Source organism: Sander lucioperca, chromosome 10 (genome assembly GCF_008315115.2).
Source record: "Sander lucioperca isolate FBNREF2018 chromosome 10, SLUC_FBN_1.2, whole genome shotgun sequence".
Classification (NCBI taxonomy): Eukaryota; Metazoa; Chordata; class Actinopteri; order Perciformes; family Percidae; genus Sander; species Sander lucioperca.
This window is the reverse complement of record NC_050182.1, coordinates 13,658,768-13,684,410: the sequence shown is the minus strand read 5'-3', so window position 1 is coordinate 13,684,410 and position 25,643 is coordinate 13,658,768. Positions and strand designations below refer to the sequence as shown.

General features: G+C 40.8%; 1 protein-coding gene and 1 long non-coding RNA gene across 13 annotated transcripts in view; one reads left to right on the top strand and one right to left on the bottom strand.

The window, feature by feature from the left end:
- syngap1b (synaptic Ras GTPase activating protein 1b) overlaps window positions 1-24,036 on the bottom strand; it is a 157,238-nt gene extending 133,202 nt beyond the window's left edge. For 9 of the 12 annotated variants that reach the window (XM_036005896.1, XM_036005887.1, XM_036005892.1 and 6 more), the window contains exon 1: window positions 23,713-24,035. Coding sequence is in view for 10 of the 12 variants with exons in the window: in XM_036005887.1 (XP_035861780.1) it covers window positions 23,713-23,734 (22 nt within the window). In the remaining 2 variants the exon portion in view is untranslated. Of the gene's footprint in view, window positions 1-22,599; window positions 22,731-23,712 lie in introns of those variants that run through there. The other 3 variants (XM_036005888.1, XM_031279335.2, XM_036005897.1) reach the window with 3 other exon arrangements.
- LOC118495998 lies at window positions 1,971-20,017 on the top strand. Its single transcript, XR_004898457.1, has 3 exons — window positions 1,971-1,983; window positions 15,462-15,464; window positions 19,968-20,017. It is a non-coding gene; the product is annotated as an uncharacterized LOC118495998 (long non-coding RNA).
- Window positions 24,037-25,643: the final 1,607 nt, after the last annotated feature.

Genomic DNA, 25,643 nt, shown 5'->3' with positions numbered 1-25,643 from the left:
TAGTGTAGCTGAACTTTCTAAATTCACAAAGAGCCATGCTGGAAAATGGCATGTACATATGTTATCTTCAGAGGCAAGATAGCTAGTGAATGTCACGGTGATGGATACACTCAAACTGATGTGCCATTTTCAGTGTTTTGATTTTATAGTCGGAGAGAATTTCCTCTTTGTAGTTTGCTAGGTCGCCCTCACACTTACCTGTGGTGGTTTCTAGTGTGGTGCTCATTATGTATGTATGTGCATAAACTGTAACTGCCTCACACCTGGTGTACCCCTTTAAGTACACAACACTGTATGTATGTATTGGATGTTTGAATCTCTGTTATGCATGTGTCATATTATATTTTATCTTTGGTAATACACATTTTCTAAAGCAGGACATTAAGCTGAGTTTAACCATAACTGTGTTAGCATAGCGGCACTTGCAAGTCATGCTCCCCGTGCCCTGACCCCTGTGTGTTTTTGTTTCTCTTTGGTGTCACCATGATGATTGAAAGCGGGTCGAGCCAAGCTGTCCCTAAGAGATAAAGAACAATTATAGTCATCTGTCCTCAATCCAGAGATAGACTAGGATCTGTGTCATTGTCTTATTACCCAAAGGGTTGTCGCTGAAACTTCTTACTCATAACACCTTAACTCATGTTGCCTCAGCAGCGTCGGACAAACAGCTGGCAGACAAACTGCAGGGGTAAAAAACCTAAAGTAAAGGGAATAGCTTAGAAACCTTCATAATCAAAAGCCTAAGTACATTATTATAACTGTAGTAGGAGTCAGATTAAATAGTAGAGGAAGAAAAAGTGCCAGTAATAATACCAGTACCACCATGACTCATCATTAACCTGCCATTTAGCTAAAACAAAAAAAACAATGTCACATACATATAGTGAACCAGCTGTGTATCTTGAGTCAAGTCCCTACTACTATTCATCAAATTTTGGGTCGTCTGGGGTCACATCAGATATACTGACAAGAAATGACAGCCATGATGAAGGACCATCCCTTACTATAGCTACACAAAAACAATGTAATATATACATTACGTTTTAGTTATTCATTTAATTGACCAGTTATGTTGAGTCTTGACTCTTAATTATTTTTAACTTTGCACAGCAGGTATTTTAATTTTGTTGAGCTAAAAAGATTAGGTGGGTCCTATGCCTTAAGGAAGTGCCAACCTACAAAACAAGAATTTCATTAGTCTGGGTTCAATGAAGTTTTAGCAACCCCAAGTCTAAATACGGTCTTAGAGCCTGACAAGAATATCATTTTGTGAATAACACTGAGGACCAACACTGTGCCACCTTACAAACACATTCTGCCACAAGAAATATGTTATTTATGGGTTATTTACAGGTGCACAAGCCTAGAACCACAGTTTTTGACCTGTAATCTATATACATTTCAATGACAGAACACAAGCAGTGGACGGACAGAAAATTTTTGTTGGGCTAAATAAAAACAGGGCAGTGATAAACTCCTAAATGAACGCCTAGATCTGACCATCTAACCACTGTAAAAAAAAATTAAAATTAAAAAAATTAAAATAAGCAAAGAGCAGACAGAAAGTTGTGGTTATGCAGGGAACTTGTTGGTAGGGACTGCACTGTTTTGATAAGACGCTGACATTACGGTGACCTGTAAACAGTTTTTGCCATTCAATGACATTCCCATTTCCCTACAAGTATGTTTAATGACTCCTGTTGCATTAGTTTTTATAAAACCTTTAAAACATAATTATTTGACTTATTACACTTATACGATACTCTTCTCAAGAGTTTAATTCTGCATAACCTCGATCAACCTAATTTTTTGATTAGTATTTCCACTACAACATAACTACGTTTTGATTCTGTTCTGAGCTTGTAGCTGTCTGAACTGCACCTTGTAGGCTCTCATTCACTCCAAGAGTCTGCCTAGTCAGTCTGAGTCTCTGATTGCATAATTAGCTGCTGTCTTAGCAAATCAGACTTTAACTCGACACAGGTTGTGAGCAAAAAAATGAATTAAAGGCAAATCTGGCCAAGAGCTTCTGATTTTTTTTGCCATAAAAATCACATGTTAACAAAGAGATATTGAGACAAATGATCACCTGACTTGCAGCTTCAGTATATGTGTATCGTCTTTCAGAAAGCCATATCTATCATACCGTCTTTTGTGTGGCAGCAGGGAGTTGAAGACCATAGGACCGACATGGTTCGTTCCACCTGGCCCATCTCTCAGCTGAATGAGCAGCCAGCATTTCTTCACTGGCAGGATGCTTCAGATAAGAGCTGCACACTGTGTTCAGCATGCTCTTCATAGGCACTGTAGATTGCATTAATCCCACTAACATTTTGATCCCATGAGCTGAAACGTTGATGGACTTGATTAAATTTACTTATCATTCTGAATAAAGTGTGCCTGGACTTCTTATTATGTGTGGACTAGCTTGCTGTACTGAGTGCTTGCAGAGCATGTTAAAATGTATTGTTTTGTTTTTTAATCAATTTGACCAGCTTTGCACTGTTAAAATGATAATGTCAATGTAGGCAGGCAGCTGCCATTCTTTATTAACATTCTACTGTGCTGAGGTATAGGAGTTCTAGTGTAGCTGAAGCCTTCAAAGCTACATATTGACAATGGCCTCTTTGTGCCTCAGGGCCAGATGTACATTTGCGGATGTAGTGTTATCAGCGCCATGGCCAACCCGCAGAAAGCGCACGCTGCGATACTTCAGCTTACGTCGTATTTACCAAACCCGCAGTTCATCGGGTAACCAGCGCCTTTCTCCGCCCACTATACCGTAAATTGCGCTATAGCAAAGCGTTAAGTACTTGTGCTATGATACGGCTGAGTGCAGACTGCGATATTCCCATTGCTGATGCTATGACTGTTTGAAATGATCCCGATGCCAATGTTTGTAATGTAGCGAGGAGTTTAACAACTGCTGGAATGGAATGTGAACGCTGAGTCGGAGATTCTATGTCATCTTTGATTTCTTCCAGTAACTGTAATATTGCATGGCTGCTTAATCTGTAACGCTTGATGATTTTGTGTTCACTCAACTGAAAAAGTGTGATCCTTGTGGCAAAAATCCTTTCAGCTCAGTTCCTTGGCCTATGTCTTCGTCCTGCTCGGATTACTGCTGCCATTTCACCAGGAGGCATATGCGAGGAAACACGCTTCCAGGTTTACACCTGCTTTTAAGAGGCAGAGAATTTTCACCCCAAATAGAGGCGCGCTTTCACGGGCGGTTTTTGTACATACCGCGGAATACAAAATTAGGCACTTTACGCTTCCAATCCCATCTCTTTAGGGGAAACTCCCACTTTCCCCTTGACCCTCCCATGAATGCATATGCATGACACGGAAAAGCGCAATTTGCCATTTTCAGTTCCGCGACAGGCAGTCTGCGCTTGTACCTCAGTGCGGCCTGTTTGTACATACCTCGCCATGCTTTTACGCGCACGTTGCGAAAGTGTTAGTACATCTGGCCCTCAGTGTACTATGCTGCCTCCCTAATACAATATCTTGTATTGGACATAAATATCCCTTCTGTTAGGTTGATTTAGCTTTGATGCTAAACATATGATGATTGATTGTTTAACTGAGTATTGTGAGCTAAGTTTAAACCGTAGTGTTATCTCTAACTCAGCTGGCTAGAGTTAAGGGCTCTAATGGCCCATTTAAAATCAGAAAGCAGCAGACATGAAAGTTAAAAGGCATTATCAAACCAGCAGAAAAAAGGAAGATTCTTTGATTGTTGACAATGGGCGAAAAAGACACTACATATAATTGGCCTGAAATGGCCTCAATCAAGGAAGTGTAAGCTATTCACTTTCTAGGCTGCAAGGAGAACTTTTATTGACTTTGATATCATTATGGCTGCAACTACAGACTATTTGTATTATCAACTCATCTGCAGATTATTTTCTCAATTAATCATTTGGTTTTCAAAATTCCAGAAAATTGAAAAATGCCCATCACATTTAAGCCCAAGGACATTCAGTTTACTATCACATAAGACAAAAAGAATAAGCTAAAGAAAAAAAGCAGCAAATCCTCATAATTGAGAAGCTGGAACTAGGTACTGTTACTTGTCATTTGTGCTTGAAAATTGCTTAAATGATCAGTTATCAAAATGATTGGACAATGTATCTATTAGTCAATCAACAGAAAAGTAATCAACAATAATTACAGCCCTATATGGTCAAACATATTGTGATACCCCACTTTGTCAATGTTACCCAACCATATGATAATTTTGAAGGCCACAAATTAAAGGGTTCATCCAAGACCCAAACGGAGCCAACAAAGTTCCATTGTCAACAGACAATATCGCCTTTAATGGTTTGTTGAAGATCTCGGACATTATAAGACATTCATGAAAAGAAGCATCAGGGTTGATTAATCCATCTAGTAGCGTGGAGTCCCTGCTGCTAATCTAAAGATCCCCTAGAGGTGCATCAAAGCCCAAAATGAATCCCCCATACCACCCAGCACCTCCTTATGGATGAGTGACCTTATGCTCCATTTAAGTCTTGAAAAGATCAAATACACACTTAGAGGGTCAAAAGACCTATTCTATTCTACCTGGAACCCAGTAATGTCTTTCATAAACAAACTTAAAACCCTCCCTGATAATTCATGAATCCACAAGTACTAGATCCTGAGGGGTGACGCATGATGTTGCACAGCAAGCATGGCCTCCTCATTTATTTTCAAGCTTTACTTTCAAATTAGCTGCTTCCACCCTCTTTTCTTTTCGTTTAATTCTTCATATCTGTTGAATGATACCTTGACCTATTCATATCATAACCTTTATCTATTTATCTACTTATTTAATCTCCTTAGATTGGGATGCACTGGATGTTGTTGGGAGGGGGGAGGGGTGGGTGGGGGTTGTATTTGTTTATGTGTTCTGTGAAAAATCCAAAAGTATTGTCCTTCTATATAACTGTCTTTCTGTACCTTGTTCTCAATAAAAAGATAGTTGAAAAAAAAAAAGCCCAAAAGGAGGGGACAGCAGAGGTGAAGTGATCCACATCCACAACAGGCAACCGAGTCTACTAAGACTTGGAGAACTTCACCTGAAGGTTTTGACAGCTTCCACTCCGCAGCTATTAGATAGATATTCATGCCTACTTGGCACACCATCACTGCACTGTCACTTCGCATACAAGTTCATCAGTGCACATGCTTGCAAACTTCATTGACTATGGGGTCTTCAGAGCCATCGGTGTGAGACAAAAATGTGTTTTTTCACACATACATCTTCCAGCGGGGATAACACATTCGCTTTACAGCTCACTTTTCAGCAAGTACATGGTGCATGAAGCACACATGCACAAGGACACACACACACACACACACACACACACACACACACACACACACACAAAGTCGAAGATGTCAGAAATATAGATGCTAATTATTTGGGTAGATTCATATTACATATAAACAGTTTGGTACTTTTGCTTTGATTTAACTGTCTCAAACCTGTCGAGAGTCCTTGGTGAAGAGGAACAAAGTTTGAGAACAGGCAAAGACCAAAAACTGTACAATACAAAGATATTGTCATTCTTTGACAGTTATCCGATAACTCATCATTTTATTAATTTAAAAGTGCTCTAAGCGATGTCACACGTTTTTTAGGCTACAACATTTTTTGTCACATACAGCAAACATCTCCTCACTATCTGCTAGCTGCCTGTCCCCTGAATACACTGTAAAAAAAAACTCTGTAGACAGCCCAGGCTCCACAAACGGCAACAAAAACAAACTGCGCCAACCTGCACCACGAAACATAAACAGTGTTCCAGCCAATAACAGACAAGACGGATTTGGTTTGTGGGGGCTGGGGGGTTAGTGCGCGGAAGGGAGGGGGAGGAGGAGGGAGCGGCGAGCTAGCCTCCGTTTTGTTTGATAATACTACGAACTTCAACAAGAAGTGACATCACTCAACATCGCTTAGAGCACTTTTAAGTCAAGTGACACCAAGCCTTTGATTCCAAGAGGCAACTCTCTATGATTTCCAGTATGATAATGAGTCATTGTTTGCATAAGCTAAAATATGCAACTCAGTAATCAGTACATATAAAACAGTTCAGCAAAGCACACACACACACACACACACACACACACACACACACACACACACACAGAGAGAGAGAGCGAGCGAGCGAAATATTAGGAACGCCCTCCTGATGCTGAGCTTCAACTTCTGCAACCTGTCTCCTCTGCTTCATCCACATCCAGTCATGGTTGAAGTAGATTTGTTGTACTGTAGCAGATGAAATTAATAATGGGTCACGTGATTCATCAGGTATGTCTACTGTATGGAAAGCGCAACTGTTCCTATTTTGTACACAAAATGAACATTCACTCACATACACCCAGGGAAGATGACATATGAGCACACATTCACAGGTAAACAACTAAAAAAGCTACAGGAGCTTCTCTGACAATTCCAAACACACAGGTATTCGCACAGACTCAAACACACAATTGTATGAATGGGAGCAGCAGTTCAGCTGCCAGAACACAGATGTTGGGCTCAAAACAAACACTGAAGCTGAAGAAAGGAGGTCCTCTGCAGCTACCTTTACCTTAGTACTGTAAGTCATGACCTGATATTTTTAATTAAAGAAACAGTGAGGGTATTTGTATCATCACAGGAAATATTCACTGGGAATAAAGCCCCATGTTTGTTTGTTTCATTGCACTCACAAATCATGTATTTCCCTCTCACTTCACCCTGAGGATTAAAGAGTTTCTTTGCACACATCTTTTTATGTGTGTGTATATACACTCACCTTGAAGATTATTAGGAACACCTGTTCAATTTTTCATTAATGCAATTATCTAATCAACCAATCACTTGGAAGCTGCTTCAATGCATTTAGGGGTGTGGTCCAGGTCTAGACAATCTCCTGAACTCCAAACTGAATGTCAGAATGGGAAAGAAAGGTGATCTAAGCAACTTTGAGCGTGGCATGGTTGTTGGTGCCAGATGGGCTGGTTTGAGTATATTCCAATCTGCTCAGTTACTGGGATTTTCATGCACAACCATTTCTAGGGTTTACAAAGAATGGTCTGAAAAAGGAAAAACATCCAGTATGCTGCAGTCCTGGGGGGCGAAAACGCCTTGTTGATGCTAGAGGTCAGAGGAGAATGGGCCGACTGATTCCAGCTGATAGAAGATCAACTTTGACTCAAATAACCACTCGTTACAACCGAGGTATGCAGCAAAGCATTTGTGAAGCCACAACACACACAACCTTGAGGCGGATGGGCTACACCAGCAGAAGACCCCACTGGGTACCACTCATCTCCACTAAAAATAGGAAAATGAGGCTACAATTTGCACAAGCTCACCAAAATTGGACCTTTCAAGACTGGAAAAATGTTGCCTGGTCTGATGAGTCTCGATTTCTGTTGAGACATTCAGATGGTAGAGTCAGAATTTGGCGTAAACAGAATGAGAACATGGCTCCGTCATGCCTTGTTACCACTGGGCAGGCTGGTGGTGGTGGTGTAATGGTGTGGGGGATGTTTTCTTGGCACACTTTAGGCCCCTTAGTACCAATTGGGCATCGTTTAAATGCCACAGCCTACCTGAGCATTGTTTCTGACCATGTCCATCCCTTTATGACCACCATGTACCCATCCTCTGATGGCTACTTCCAGCAGGATAATGCACCATGTCACAAAGCTCAAATCATTTCAAATTGGTTTCTTGAACATGACAATGAGTTCACCATACTAAAATGGCCCCCACAGTCACCAGATATCAACCCAATAGAACATCTTTGGGATGTGGTGGAACAGGAGCTTCGTGCCCTGGATGCGCATCCCACAAATCTCCATCAACTGCAAGATGCTATCCTATCAATATGGGCCAACATTTCTAGAGAATGCTTCCAGCACCTTGTTGAATCAATGCCACAAAGAATTAAGGCAGTTCTGAAAGCGAAAGGGGGTCAAACACGGTATTAGTAGGGTGTTCCTAATAATCTTCAAGGTGAGTGTATATATGTGTCTGTGTGTGTGTGTGTGTGTGTGTGTGTGTGTGTGTGTGTGTGTGTGTGTGTGTGTCCAGTTGATGCCAGGTTACAGAAGGATAAAAAAAAAATCCCTTTTCTGACATTAGCACTGGTATTGGAAATATGGTTGAAATCAATATCATGATATTAAAATGAATATTCTTCCGTTATCAATATATATAACTGTATGGAAAATGTAGAATATTCAATGCAATGAAATCTGTTCCACTGTCTTTGTATAAAACAAAGATATTTATATTATGAAAAACAGAACCTTCAATAATAATGTTTTGCTTTTTTTAGTTTTTTTAAATTGGCTTGGTATTATCAATTTGGACAACATAATTCTGATAATTCTGAGGATAGTACCCACTCAGTGTAGGCGGGATTCTCAGCTGATCGCCATAGCAACGCCACGTGAAACTGCCGAGTTATCATCTTCACGCTGAATCCTTCCATCAGCGACTAAACAGAGGAACGTCTGCGCTTTGTCAATTGTACGGCGTAGTTTTGCGGGCTGCCATTCTTTTAAATCTGGGTTGCGTGATTTAAAAAACTGCGGTCGCTATTGATGGAAGTTTAGCTATTTAAAAACAATGGGTTTGTGCCTGATGTACCGAATTGCGCTAGTTTCTGGCCAATCAGTGGTAGGGTTGTGCCGATGGACGATATCATCGTCCGTCGTGATGGCTGGCTGTGCTGCGCAGGGTGCAAGACAGCGCCCCTTAAGTGGAAGATACTTTTTCCCCCTTACGTGCAAACTATTTGTAAAAAAAGACCATGGCTGTGTCTCAAACCGCCTACTTGCACACTTCAAACACTTAGTTTTAAGTATATAGCGTAGATAACGCAAAAAGTCAGTGCACTGAAAGTACCCGGATGACCCCCTACAAACGGTCAAAAAGTTCAGTGTGGAATGATGGACACTACGCGCACTAAACGGGCGCCATCTTGACTACAAAGCGGAAAGGGGAGGGACCAGGGACGTCGACCGGCAGCTGATTAGACGAACGCGTCACGTGGTCTGGCTTCTCCTGGATTTCACAACCGAGCATAATGGCAGCTCGTTCGGAATACGATCTCGTATTTTACGAAGATAGTTCACCGAAACGTGTTTCTGAAAACATTTTAAGCGAGAAATAGGCCATGCAGTTGTTGAATCTGTCTGTTTTTTTGATCGACAAAGGTCAGTTTAAAAGATTTTCGTCAGATTTTGAGAGGCGGCGGGCCGAGCCAACCGCTCGTCATTTCCGGTAAGTGTTTTAACGTAAGTGTTTTTTTGGGACAATACTAGCCATCGAAAGTGGGCACTACGGCAGTAAGTGGTCAGTGCACATTAGCAGTGTACTGACGGAAGTATGCGGAATGAGACACAGCCCATGGCTTTGAGAAGACTGGATTGGCTGTAGTGATACATTCTCTCTCTCTCTCTCCCTGTCAGTTGTAGCTCGCTCTACCTGCTAGTGGACACAGCGGTCTCGAGCGAGAAAGAAAAAAGCGTTAACGTGGAACGCTATCACACTTTCCTTTCTCCCCTCATTGGACTAAGTTTGTCGACACGACTGTGTGCGTGAATCAATAAGTAAGTCTGATGTCCTTTAGGTACGGGACGATGTTATGCAGGATTTATGAATGTTAGCAACAGTAGGCTAATTTTCAGGGTGCAATTTTATGTGTGAGCTAATATTGCGCAGCTGTTCATGTGCGCTGCAAGAGTTATGTTTCTGTTTATTGAATGCGTTATTCCTTGCAAACATAACCAAGAATGTTGTTTAATCTCAGTAACGATGGTATATTAGGTTATTACTGTCGCTCTGTTGAAGGCAAACGTCCCACTGTACTGTCGTTACGCAGATCACGGACATCTAATTGACTTTACCGCACCGTAGTTAAGTGAAAGTAGATCAAGTTGTAAAAAACTGCCCCTACCAGCAGGGCAGCATAGCCATGTAATACTGTCTATATACAGAGGGCATTTAAATGTATGTCTGATCGTTTCTTTGTTAACTGCTAGCCCATAGTAGCAGAAAAAAATATTTATGTAAAGAGATATAGTAAAATAAAAAGTGCTTACAAAAAAAATTTGAGTGATAATTCTCTTACGGTGTCACTTGATACTTTATTTAAAAAATATCAAATATAGCAGCTTTAACGTGTAAATACGTTCTTTGAGCAACGCATGGGTTTCTGACTATGAGTGTGTAGGACATCATCCCCTGAAGTGCGTTTCTGTGAACACAGACACATGTCACTGTGAACTCATTCATCACTCATTCACATTACTGTTACTAATGATGTCAGACACTATGAAGTGAGGTCACTGCCCGCTCCCTGAGAGCTCACCTCAGGCCTCTCCACCCGTACTGTTCTGCCACTAATATGAACAGACATATATCTCCAATGGAAGCACATCCGCCTTCACCACAAACAAGACATAAGCAGCAGGCTTTCAGTGCACAGCAGCCAATCCTGCCAGATGCCATTAGTTCACATCTTCACTCCAAATGCATGGCAAGTAAAGTGAACGTGCAACACTCTCCCCTGCCTGGAGGGTCTGAGAAGTGCGTTGGGATGGAGTGTTTTGCGGGCTAAAATCTGTGAGTCTGCTAAAAAGAAATTCTTGACTTCTTCACGTTGGTATCGTGAATGACAGATGCTCTCCTGTCCCTCAACAATAATCATCGACCTGGCAAGGCAGCTAAACCCCAGCACTTCCAACAGGGCTGCTCAGTAATCACCTGAGGAATACTGCAGCTGCATGAGGCATCTCCAAAGTGTCTGAATGTGTAACTATATGAATGAGACGCAGAGGGAGGGGATTGTTTAAAAAGGAGCAGGCGGGGCAAGCTTAGCAAACTGTCCCTGGATAAATGAAGGATTTAAAAAATTCACTCATAAATTGCAAGACATAAACCCAGCATAGTAACTCCCTAAATGTATTCACTGGCTCACATTGTCTTGTTATTTTCTGCTTTCTTTTGCATTACAACAGAAATACAGTCCAAGAATGAGCCTATGCTGGAAGATTACTGCAGTGCATGCTCTGCCTTTGGGGGACAGCTCTTCCTGTTTCCCTACAGTATATTAACTCCACATCTCTTCTCCACTCTTGAGTTTATTCAGTAGGTGAGGTGATGACATCACTTGAAAGATCAGACAGAAACCCCTTCCTCCATTAAACCAGTCAGATAGTGTCCTGTTATCATATCAATGTTTTTTTTTATTGATATATTCTGCCAGCCAAAGTGACAGTGTCCTGCAGACACCGCTGATGAAAATAGACAGGCAAACAAGAACTGGACACAAACTGACATCCCAGGAATAGCTTTGCTGTCCAAGATCAATGCAAATCAAACCTCAGTTTTGCTTTCTGTATGCTGTCAGATCCAGAATCTAAAATATACACATATCCCCACAGTTTTTCCTGCAGTTTAATAGCTTTTTTTAAAGCCTACTAGGCCACAAAATTCACAATGTAACAAATTAAAAATCTTGTCTGGTTTGTTATACGTCTCTCAGACCTTGAAGTAAAGCATTAGTTAATAAAAACTCACAAAGAGCTGTAGCAGTGTTAACCCAGGTGTAAAATGCTGCCCAAACAATGTTAGCAGTGCAAGACATCATTCTGAAATCATCACCGTTTGACACTCTGCACCATCTATAACTTTTTTATCCCACAAATCTAATATTCTCCTTTGAAACAGAAATCTAAGTCCAGCATTTGCAGTGTTCTTTGACACTTGAGTGCAAACATATAATATCCCGTGAGAGAAAGCAACCCAGCTTACAGTAGTTCTGTCATATGTTCATTTTCCACTACATTGCATGTGTTACATAAAGCCAGGCTGTAGGACCTGGGGGTCATGGCGTGGTGGCAAACCACTTGGATTGTAGCATCTGCAAGGCAACCTTTCACCCATAAATAATGCCAGCGTGTGCCAGAGCTGAGCAGTTATAAAATGTTAGTAATGTGGTTTGCACAAAACTGTGTGTGTGCAAATACCGCAAAGAAAAATTACCAGAGAAGCTCATTAGATGGAACTTAAAGTGATGGTTCGGAGTAATTTCACCCTAGGCTGCCTTGCCTTCGAGCCAAACAACCCCCCATAAGCTTTTTCCCCTTGTTATAACGTTGGTCGAGTTAGCATTATCAGCTGGTTAGCTTAGTACAGGCGCTAATGGATCCACGTTTGTATCTCGTAAATTACCCCACTAATAATGCCCGGAATAATACCAAACTTCTACAGTAGTACAAATAGTTTATGTACTTATAAAACAAGGCATTAGAAAGTTTGTAACTACACCAGAAGTATGTAGTAGTAGTATGTAAGTACTGCGCGATATCCATCAGGCAAGTGTTATTTAAATATACTTCGGTGTAGTTACAAACTTTCTAATGCCTCGTTTTATAAGTACAGAAAGTATTTGTACTACTGTAGAAGTTTGTTCAACACAGCAATCTCAACACCTCTGAACATTTAAATAATTAGAACAGTGGGTTAACCATTCTCCTCTGGATGACAAAAAAAATATTACATTGCCAAAAATGGCCTCTATCGTGTCATGCTCTTTGGATGGAAGCATTTATTTCCTTCTGTTCTTAAATGCAACTTGTAAATATTGAATGCTTTTGAGTGGGGTTTGCAATTTCCAAATTTAAACGTGAGAGTGAAGTGAGAACCCAAAATTAAGTGTGGTTTTGGCACCCTGCAAGCCCTTCTCATCACCATCCATTTCTACCTGTTTAACAGTGCTGTTAATCACAAACAATAGAATCTTACACTCTGTTGGTATTCTATTACATTCAGTCCCATCCAGAAAATCTCACCACTACTCTGGAATGCCAAACTTTATCAAACAAAAACACAAGACATTGAATATTAAAACTAACGTTTCATCCTTATACACAAAACTGGATTTTTCTTAGCAAAAACATTGCCATCACAACCACCTCTAATTCTGACCATTAATACCATTAAATAATGGCACATCTGTTCAGTGCAGTAACATGCCTGGATATGTTCTGATACAGTAGAAAAATACTCAAATCGTGTGTGGGACTGAATGAAAAGGAGGCTAAATTTACCATCAGCTGTTGAGTGAGCCTGCTAACCTTTATGAGGTCCTTTGAGTGGAGGTAAAACACCACTGCACACATATTACACACAATGAACATGAACACACACGCAGAGGCACGAACACACACAAATATATTGAACATAACTATGCTTGTGAAACACTCAGGTAAGTAATTTTGCTCAAATCTGCACCTGAAATTGAGGCACAAGCTACATAATCTATTTGAAAAACACATGTGATTGAAAAACCTTTCAAATGGTAATAAAGTTCTTTGCAACGTTGGGGCCTGCTCATTACATAGCCTAATATCAGAAATTTAATAGCTAAAAAAAGATGATACTTGATACAAAATGATTACTTGTAAAAAATAAAGCAATATTTTACTTTATGAATGCCAGAGGGTGACTAAAGTCCTTGCTTGACACAGTAACTCTACTTTCTGTTCATGTTGAATGATGATCATTAAATAAGGTCATTCACATTCAAATATATCCCAAATACACTCTGTGATCTTACATATGAATTTACAAACACAAAATACCAATACACAGTATTTTCTTGTTATTAAGCCACCATGCTACTTGCCACTTTTCAACAATTATACTACATGGCAGAAGAAAACCTCACAGTAAAAGACAGCTATCAAGCTAAAAGATGGAGCTCTGCCTTTGCATAGCAGTTGTACTGTTGGTAGTGGTACCGCCTGCCTCCACCTCAACACTTTTCATTTATTTTAATGAGCTATGTACATTTAATGGGATTATACGGTAGCCAGATGCTGAGGCAACTGGCGTCCATAGAGCCACTTTTGATAATGAAGCAGCAGCCAGTTCACCGTGTCTTTTAGCAATTCTTGTCTCCTGCTTGTTTAGCTTTGCTGTATGTTTTTTATCATGCTATATGACTTCTACTCTAAATTTGACAGCTGTAAATAACAGATCATTACTAATAGTTTTGGTCAAAAAAATTACAGAAGATTGTGAAAAATGTTAATCACAGTGTCCTAAAGTTCAAATTCCTTTTTTGCCTGACTAACATTCAAAAGCCCAAAGAAATTCAAGTTAACAGGAAGTAACAGAAGTAACACATCCTCCCATTTGAAAGGCTGGGACCAGGAAAAGAAATCAATTAAATGATTAATCAATTATCAAAATAGTTCATATCAAAATAGTTCTGTTGATCGATAAATCGATTCATTTCTGCTCTTAAATGGTTTACATATACTAAAATGCATGGAAAGTCTTTTGCAAGCAAAAGGACATGAGCATGAACGCAGATAATCACAAAAATCAACATACTGTTAATGTCTTAAATATTCTTTGTATATTCTTTTTAATTTCTTTATTTGATCATTTAAATCAAAGAAAGATGGCTCTGGTTAATCATTTATGTATTCAATTTCTCTGCCCACTTAATCTTTTTCTGGCACACCTGGGGCTACAGCCTATCCCAGCATGCACTGGGTGGATGGCAGGACACCGGGCAGGTCGCCAGTCCATCACAGGTTGAACTCAGATAGGCGGCCATCCACTCATGCTTACATTCATACCTACAGGCAATTTAGAGTCTCCACTCTGCCTGACTTGCACATCTTTGCAATGTGGGAGGAAACCAGAGAGAACCCACACAAAACGTGCAAACTTCGCACAGGAAGAGCCAAGGATCAAACCTGGGTCTTCTCGCTGTGAGGCGATAGTGTAAACCACTAAACTACCAAACCTGTGGTGTTTACTTTCATGACCACATCAAGTGCAGTGGAATACTGTTTCAGTCAGAGAATTTTACAGTGACCAATTAAATGTATGGACATGTTGGCTCAGGACTGAACCTGCCACTGTCCAAATTATAAATGGACTGCATTCATATAGCGCTTTCCTAGTCTTAGCGACTACTCAAAGCGCTTTACAATACAAGCCAGCAATCACACACACATTTATACCTGTACACTGATGGCAAAGGCTACCATGCAAGGTGCCACCTGCTCATTAGGAGGCGAGGGATAAAGATTCACACAATTTGGGGTTCACTATCTTACCTAAGGACACTTCGACATGTAGACTGCAGGGGCCAGGGATGGGATCACCGACCTTTTGATTAGTGGACGACCGCTGTACCTTCTGAGCCACAGCCACCAAACTAAATGAAACTCGGGTGCAGAAAATGCCCGCAGTTATTTTGCACAGTAATTATGTGGTAAATATCATTGTTGATTAATCTTCTGCTGATTATTTTCTCAATCAATCAATTAATGGTTTGGTTCAAATGTGTAAAATGTGCAATATAGTTTTCTTCTTGAAAAATATTCAATTTACAATTATATAAAACATGGAAAAGCAGAACATCCTCACATTTGAGAAGCCGGTACCAACTAATGTTTGTCATTTTTGCTTGAAAAATGACCTGATGGATTATCAAAATAGTTGCAGATACATTTTCTGTCAATCAACTAAGTGATTAATCGACTAATCGTTTCAGCTCTAGTGGTGAATAAACTGCTTACTTCCTGTTGTGTGGACCCTCAAGTATGAATTTCATATTGCAAGCTATACACACCTATCTCACAAAATACAGTTCCCCTGTGGAGCTATGCAGGACGTGCTTGCACACAGACACAACAGTGACATTTTCTGAAAATGGCAATTCTTTTAAGTTTAGGTTCACACTTATTCTTGACAGTTTTGTCATGGAAATGCTGTCATTCTAACACTGTGTAAATATTGAGTAAAAATAAAATATTCATTGATATTTTACCAGTCACACCAGAATTGCGGAAAAGGCATTGTGCCCAAAATTACCTCTTCACTGCTCAAACAACACTGCAATTGTAGAATATAGCTATTCACTAAGTATTTGATTACAAAAAAATCAGAGGGACAATGCTACCCTGCTGCTAGCAAAAATGTTGAAGAGGGCTGAACTTTGATACAGTTTTTTTCAACTGATGGATAAAGCCACTACTGTTTACTTGCACTAACATGGCCAAATATAAAAATAAATGTTCCTAATTTGAGGCAGAAAATACTGTATAATAAAAACTCCCGTTGTCATGTGAAGGTCATAAGTTTCACACTTATTCCAGAGTTGAATGGAGACTTGGCTCAGCAGAGCAGGTACTGTACAAAAATGCCCATGTCCTGATATGACCGCTTCTCTCTACTGAGCTGAAGGAGACTGCAGCATGTCAGCCTCAGACACACAACAAACATGCACTGTAAAAAAAATGTAATACATAAAATAAGAAAAAAACGTATATAAGCAAACATATACACACACACAAACATACACACACACACACACACACACACACACACACACAGGTCAGCTTGTGGCTGGATGCCAACATCATCAAAATGTTTGAAATGAATGGCTCTACAGATGCCTGATTATACACCCCAACAGTGCAGTATAGACTTGTTCAGTGTGGTGTAGTGAACACTAGACTGAGCCGAGAGCGCCGTATTCCTCATTCAGAGATTGATAGCCTGACACTGACGTTTAATCCAGCTTCAGGCCATTATTTTACAGCGTATGGTAGTGGCTCTTATTCTACTGGCCCTCAAGCTATTTTATGGAGAATTTTTAAAAGTACTTGAAATGTACTACTTTGAGTGTGCATGTCAAAGAAAATAATAAAATCCCCCCAGTGTACTGAATGTACTTTTAATTATGCATATGATTATTTATCATTGGCTTTTTTAGTTATAGCACGAAATATGTGATAAGAAATATGGGTTTCATATTATGTTTTTCATATAAAAAAAAAAGATATCTTATATTACAATACTTATCACTTGGCAAAAAGTACACTTAACAGTATTTTAAACGGCAAATGTGGGTAATACAACTGCAGAAAAACTAAATCACTGGACACAATGGTTCTATATCCTACAATTAAATAATTTGAATAGGCATCAGCAAGTATAATGCAGAGCAAACTTCAACACAACTTTAAAAGAGGTACTAAATAAAATCCGTTCATGCCATGAATTCATCTTTAAAAAAATACTTTATCCGTTGATAACCCCATGACTCGTACTACTGACATATGTACTGTAACATCTCACACTGCCTAGGGTATATGGCTAAAGACTCACAGTTCTGAATCACAGGCATCCATGGGATTGGATGACATCATGCCTGTAAACCTTATGAGCCAACCATATCCAGAGGGAGATCATTATCCCGGATTGGCAGCCCACTGATTGGCGCAGGAGAAAGGCAGCTCATCCTGACCTTTTTGCCATTAGTGAATCCTGACAAGATCAAAAGCAAAGTCTCTCTCTCTCTCTCTCTCTCTCTCTCTCTCTCTCTCTCTCTCTCTCTCTCTCTCTCTCTCTCTCTCTCTCTCTCTCTCTCTCTCTCTCTCTCTCTCTCTCTCTCTCTCTCTCTCTCTCTCTCTCTCTCTCTCTCTCTCTCTCTCTCTCTCTCTCTCTCTCTCTCTCTCTCTCTCTCTCTCTCTCTCGTCATTCCACTCAGGCTTTGCAGCAGAATTGAATTACCCACCCACCCAAAGTCGAGCAGAACTTAAAAGCCACTCCTCCCAGTGACTCAGTTCAAGGAGCCCCCAATCAGATTCCCCCAGTATCATCAAAGCACTAAAGGCTCTTCGAGACTAAGGGTCTGGGTGTTGGGCAACAAATTAAAAAAAAAAAAAAGAGAAAAGAGGATCAACTGACGACTCAATCCATTGATACTAAACAAAAAGAGAGTGAGGACACAACTAGACTAAGGATTACTTTATTCTTTGCTAAACATAAACATTGCAGTCTTCCACGGACACAAAGTAAGACATTTTTGTCTGTGCAAGATTGTAAACGCAACACTATATGCAGATGACGCACTATACTATTGGGGCCCAAAATACAAGAGGCCCCAAAAGGTGATAAAGAATGCATCTCAAGAAAAATGTCACATTATGTTAAGATCTCGCACTGGGGTATCAGTATTTCCACTTGTTAGATTATCAATGGGCCTGCATGGCCACAGTCCCTAGTGTAGTACAGACATATGTGATGCTGCCGAGGTCAGCTATTGATTGACCTGCAGGATGTTAAAAACCTTGAATGTCTGCCAGATAACATGCTTTTAGACTTTTTAAGCTTAGTAAGTGACTGCTATGCACCACCCTGTGTGCTTATTCATTGGAACCTTGAACATGCTGATGGTGAGAGGCACATTTAATTGAAGGCCTGTTGATTGACTTCCTATCCACGGGCCAGAATAATGGCATGAGTGATATTTCCTCAATATCTTGACATCATTGCATGTCTTTGACCAGAAAGCTTTGGGGATACTTGAAAAAGCTGAATGCACAGTCTTATTTGACATTTAGAAGTGCTGACTTCCCACAGCTAGAGGGGATTCGGCCAGCAAATTTAAATCGTCCCTGAACTTGGGACGGGGGGTTCTTTGATTCGTGAAACATCAGATCACTAAAGATCTGTCAACACCAGCCGAGAAGCTCTCCGGCTGGAGAATTCAGCCCTACATGTGTGATTAAAAGAAAATCACTTCCCCCAAATGCTCGTCGCTGGTCGTCTCTGCTGCTAATTCGACATAACACTTGAAAAAGCCGCCGCAAACGCATCTCCAGTACACTTAGCTCCCCACTGGAGAATGAATGGGCTCTCTCTTTTTACAGATCATCTAGTGCACAGGGCTAGATGAATCTCATGCATGCAGTACAGTAATAGCCTAACAGATGATGGTTCTTGGCACAGCCTGAGTAGTGGAGGGGTGTAAGACAGTCCCTTATGTCACATGGGAGAAAGAGAGAGGGAAAGAGAAGGAGGGAGTAGAGGAGTGCTGCAGTGCATTGGTGGTGTGCTGTCTCTTTAACTATGGCCATGCTTGACACGAGCTGCTGTATCAAACTACTGTAAAATCGACAAGGCAAGGGATAGCTCAGTGGCTGGCTGCTTGCTTCCATAGTGCCCATCTGCACTCATGGATACAGCCATTGTAAAGAAGGAAAAAGAGGGAGAGCGAGAAGAGACAGCAGTGAGGGGGTAGAAGAGCATGTGTGCGTGTAGTATCAGTGTGTGTGGTGTGTGTGTGTGTGTGTGTGTGTGTGTGTGTGTGTGTGTGTGGTTCAACATGAGGGGGGGTCGACCACAGTGGAGGAGAGAGAGAAAAGAAGGATAGAGAAAGAGATAGACTATAAGGAGGTGTGAGTTTAAGAGCGCGAATGAGGGAGGAAAAAGATTTAACCAAAGATAGGAAGGCCCATCTCTGCTGCTGCTGCTGCTGCCTGCCTCCCACTAACTGCCTGTTCATGTGAGCCGGTACTTGGCATGACTGCAAATGGCTTGCCTGGTACATTAGCTTAACACACTTGTCAATGTGGGCTCAAATACATCTGCAAGATCGCAAGGGTCCCCCCCCCCTCCCATTACGTGGATCTATATCTTATCGCAAATCAATGTCACACTCATATTAGCTGTCTTACCACATATTTTATCTGTAGATGTTAAGTCACTGTGCGGCAATACATATCACAGTGTTACATAATCGCTTTGAGTAACCATGGAGCTTCTAATGTATAGGTGGACAGGGTGTATTGTAGGGCTGTGACAATAACCGCATCACCGCAATACCGGCAGTGACGTGACACTACCACGGTGATGACATCACCGTCAAATGCATTTTTTATTTATCAATTAAATTTTTTTTCCTGGTGAAAGTTACAGGGGTGCATATGTTGTGTGATATGGAATATAATGAACACAATAATCATTGTTCAGTTATCATCATTTGCGGTCTTCTATCCTATATTCAAGAGATTGTGGAGAAGTTATTTCTAGAATTGAGTACTTGTGAAATCTACAGGTAACCTTTAATATAATACACGGTAGGGAAGGAAAGGACATTTCTCTGTTCTCAGCTGAGGTGGACAGCATAGCGCTGCAGTTTCATCATTGCACTTTAGCCTAGCAGCTAGCAGAGTTTCCTTCTGCTTATAGCTTAATCCAGAAAAAACAGCAAGGTTGGATTTAAGCGTGCATGCACGTTTTTGTAGCCTAAAACAGAGCAGCTTATATTTGTATACAGAGCAGCTTATATTTGTATATTTGAGGAGCAACACATTAGTGGACTGCTGTGCTGCATAGCAAACCTTTTTTTTTTTAACTTTATTGACAATAGAGCTTTCTGAACTGTCTGTTAAATAGATCAAAGGAGAGGAGAGAAAGCAGCGCAACCATAAATGACAACAAAACGCAGTAGAAACTCACATTTAGCTGAAATGGAAACAGGGTGCTGCAACCATGGCTGCAACATATGTTGTAAGGTTTAAGCCGATGCTTTTTAGGGGGTAACACCCTTCACTTTACTGGCAGTTTTGACAACATTTGAAGCCACCGTGTCTTGAGAAGCCTGTTGTTTTATTTTTCTCTTTAACTTACTTTACATTGTTTTTGCTATCTCTTTTTCCTCTCCATATCTGCAAACTCAGAAGGCTGAAAAAGGTGACACATCTTCTCCCCCGCCCCCCGAGAAGAAAATAAAGGGAAACACAACATTTTCCCGGTGCTAAAACGATACTTTTAAAACGGTGCCTGAACTGAGGGATATATATATATATATATATATATATATATATATATAAATATTTAAAAAAGGAGCACCTTGTTCAATTGTATTTGTCTGTTCAAAAATATAAAACAATAAAAAGTTGATCTAAAAAAAAAAAAAAAAAAGGAGCACAAAACGGCGATATTAAAGAACGGCTTCAGGGTCAAAATTAAATGATTTATTACAAACGTAATAACAATAACTTATTTCACCAGTAAATTACTGTCAAACTACAAAAACAACCACTGGATGAGAAAAAGGTATTTTACAATAACTTTGAATGCACCACGAGGCTGGCGAGGCAAGGCTGAGTCTTTTTCAGACAACCGCAGCTACAGTCTGGTGTTACAATCCTCTCCAGTGAAATACAGTCACACTTTACACCGTTTAGCTGTCAGCATTTTAACCGTGTTTACTCCAGCTGCTAGCTAACGGTAGGCTAACGTTATCTGATGTCAAGTGTAGTGTTGACTAGCGTCCCGTGCGGCGATGTTTCAGTTCCCTCTAACGTCCGCGCAGGCATTTAAGTGACACCTAAATAAGGCACCGAAATCCGCGTTGCTATTCGGTCCGGTTGATAACGGTCGTTAAGGCACCGGTGCCGTATTAGCACCGGGTCTCGGAAACCCTCCAAAATAAAAACTCTTTGGCTCTACGCGATTCACGTGGATGACATTTTCCCATTCAAAACGGCGATTTTCGCCAAAAAGCAACTAGTTTGCAGGTATGCTCTCGCTTTTCTTCACAGCCGCACTTATACGCTACTCTCACCCACTCTCCTTGCTACACAGGCACTGACACTTAAGGCACCTGTCATTCTCGCTCTAACTCACGCTACTCTCGTAACAGGGGGTTGCGGTTAACTGCCATATTGTGGAGATACGTTGCTTCTTAACCGCAGTGAGAAAAAATCCATACCGTCACAGCCCTAGTGTATTGTATTGGACTAGAGTGTATTGAGCTGGTTGGCCAAAATACATACTAGGGCTACAAACGATGACTATTTCATCATTGATTTTTGTTCCGATTAATTGTTTGGTCTATACAATATCAGAAAATAGTGAAGAATGCACATCAGAGTTTTCAAAAACCCAAGGTGTCGCTTCAAATTATCTTGACCAATTAACATTCCAAAAACCAAAAGATATTCAATTAACGATGATATAAAAGAGAAAACCAACAAATTCCTACAATTTAGCAAATCGTTTTTGATGATTTTGTACTGTATATGATTTTAAAATATAAATCATATACAGTACATGATGCCAGATAATTAACAGGTGTCCTCAACATTGAGGGTACAATATTTAATACTACTGATGCAGTTATGAAGTTAAAACCATAAAACCTAACAGCAGATTGGTGTATCTCCATATTGATATGCCTTACAATCCAGTTTACAGCTAAACCCTCAGCAGTTGTAACAAAATGGATAAGACTAAACAATGCTTAGCTCTGAAAATAATGTCTAAAATGAAACACCACTGTGCGATCAGAGAAAGAACACACACACACTTCACGCACGCACGCACGCCATTATCTGCTTTGCTCTGAGGGGATAAAAAAGCAGAGTGAAAAGGAGCCGAGCCGGCTGCCACAGTTAAATTTGGTCTCTCTTTCCTTGTGCAGCTCAGATGATGACTCCAGGGTCATGGTGAAGCCCAGGAGCTGAGAGTTGAGTTTTTCAGGTCGAGATTAGTCTCCATTTTGGAGGCAACAATATTGTTCTACAGGGGGTTACAGGTCTGTGAGTGTGTGCTCGTCTCCACACATAAACCAGCACTCTCTCTCACCCTAACAGGCACATGCGGCACACCTCCACTCTCTCCTGAACCCACACACTGACTACACGCCTTCTTTCACACAGTTCCTCCCCATCCCTACAGTTTTTGGCATCTAAACCTCTTTGATAACAGGTACTCACACAAACCACGACACCCCCAATCCTTCACGGTTCCTCCAAACTTTGCGCTGGGTGTTTCATCTCATTCCAGTCTGACTGCCCATCATATCTGAGGACCTCGCTTTTTTTCCCTCCAAATTAGCTCTTCTAAATCACACACACACACACACTAAATTGAACATTTCGACTGGATAGATTTGACTGCAGCACGCCTGCTCACATATAGCATTAGTCACAGTTGCAGTGCAATGATACCAAGGGGAGTCTGCCTTTACGGTACACTGAAGCGCCTTTCACCCACTCACACTCAAGTATGGGGGAATAAAAGACCAGCAAGCATGAAGTAGCCTCTCATTCTGGTCATCTACATATGTCAGTGGGCCAAAGTTTTTGCACACAGCAGACAGGACACAGTTCATTCAGGCTATTGAGAAAATCCTAAATATATTTAAAAAGATACTACAGTACAGAAATCTACCAGTATTTAATAGGAGTTAAGTTTCAAAATCACAATCTAAAGTCCTTACATTACACTGAGAGTGCCTCTAAGAATATTATTAGCATTTTACACCAAAGAATATAATAAAACAATTAAGTATGATAAGGGCAGTATAAACTTCATTATAGAGATACCACACCAGACAAGTATTATCTTGTCTCTATAAACTAAAGAGAAGCCTACCATATACCATATAACACCATAGGATTGTTATAGGATTATTAAAAAAATATATTACTGCATATTTTCCCATCAATGCTGTGTGGCTGCTCTCAAACGCAGGAATGCACTTGCAAGAGTAGACCGTGACACCAGTACACATGCATACCTTATTACAATACTATAATTGCCGCATGCACAGGTCCATAGGACACACGCTGCGCTGGATCCGTGTGTGTATTTGTGCGTGCGTGTGTGGGCTATCTTATCTAGAAGACACTCTAGGCTGTTTCTATGCACCTGTCGGCTATGGTGCCTTTAGATATGCCTATTGCGTACGATAGTGCCAGAGACACAGAGGGAGAAGAGAAAGGCTCAGACAGAGAGAGAGAGAGGGGATGGTGAGAAAAGGGGGAGGAGGACAGTAGAGAAAGATGCAGTGGATGACAAAAAATAAAATATCTGCTCAGTCTTACCTTGAAAGGGAACATAGGACATGTTCCAACGGCATTGAACGTAAGCTTGGCGTCTCAGCGGTCTCTCGGTGCTCAGAAGTAACGGGGAACCAAATTAGAAATAAATCTGAAAAATTAAAATAAAATAAAACACGCGATATAGTGGTAATCACAGTTGGAGCCGAAGGAGAGGCCAATATTTCGCTGTTATAAAAACTGGCATCATAATCCACGAACGCTTATAAAGCGCTCGGTTCCCGGTGCATAAAAAAATAGAGGATGCAGAAATATGTGTGTGTGTGTGTGTGTGTGTGTGTGTGTGTGTGTGTGTGTGTGTGTGTGTGTGTGTGTGCGCGCGCGCGAGTGTGAGTGTGAGTGTGTGTGTGTGTGTGTGTGTTTATTTGCACGCTGCTGTTGTGGTGTGAGGGTGAAACACGAGTGAGTGAGTGAGTGAGTGTGCGTGTGTGAGAGAGAGAGAGAGAGAGAGAGAGAGAGAGAGGAGCGGAGGACTGAGCACGCGCAAACTCGTGTGTGTGTGTGTGTGTCTGCACGTTTCCCAATATCTATCTTTAGCCTATGGATTTTACATTTTATGCTCACCTCATGGAGAAAAAAAATTATTATAAGTAGCAGTGAGAGTAAATTCACTGTACTGCTTCAGGCTACAGTATAGTGGCTACTGTGTGAGCGTGTGTGTGCAATGCTTCAAAAGGTAGCTTTGTGACTTTTACAAACTGTAATTTACTTACTCTAGCGAAAATATAGCCTACGTTACTTCCTATTAAGTGCTTTAATCAGGCCACTACAGGTGATAGGCTAACGTTAGACTCTAACAACTGATGCTGTGGCTCGTAAAAATCTTCCTCTTACATACCTGTTGAAAACAAGATAATTACTGCTTCTCTGACCGCTATTGATAATATCAGAAAGTGATAAGACATTCTGATATTAAAATTGGATTCTACTTGACTACAACTACCTTGATTAACTTCTGTTTGTAAGAGGCAAAATCATGTGACGCTAGATTGCGATGCACACGCTTAACACAGGAACTGCATCAAGGAGCCAAAATGGCGCCCTCCGCTGGAGTATGCTGCCTTTAGGTGACGTGACATAAATAACAATTACAAGTTATGCTAGTATGAACAACCCAGTAGCTTAAGGCTTACGTGCAGTTTAGTGTCCCAAATTATTTTCCAAAAACGGAGTGTCCCAAATGATGAGGGTCTCATTTGAGACAGGTTAAGGTTAGGGTTAAGGTTAGGGCCGGGGTAGGGTTAGGGTAGCACAGGTGGTTCAGCAGGTTCATAATTAATTAAGGACATTGTATGAGGAATTTGGGACACGAAACTGCACGTATACCTTAGCTTAACACGTCTGGCGTTAATGCTAGCGTAGTGTACAAGACGTTAATGTAAAATAAAAACAAAGCCAAGAAACTGTCAGCAACCGGTAGTCTCTGTCACAAGTAGGCTTTTGCAGCTGCAGCTGTACATTTTCATGATAGCCCTAATAACGTTAGCCTACATACACAACTTTGGCTAATGTTGGCTAACTTGTGTCTAATTTACAGGTACTTACATTACTGACACCCATGTTGTCTTCCTTCTGTTCCTGCTCCAAAGACATGGCAGTTGTGTTTACGTTTATGTAAAAAAAAAACAAAGCAAACCGTGCCAGAATTCTACCTTTTGGCGTTGTTTTTAACAAAAAAAGCACTTGAACAGGTATATCTATGGTGTAGGCTATCTTCACTTCTCCACCCCATAGCTTCAGAGAGAGACCGTTGAATGCAGCACAGTGCAGCATCTGCCTTTGGTTTAAATGTTAAGGTGTCGTCGCCACCTTGTGGTCAAAACCAGCAGTTGCAGGTGAAGCTGGGCCCTTGAGTCTAATTCAACCCATTATCTTTTTCTTAACTCAAACAAACTATCCTGCTAAAGGATGATAAC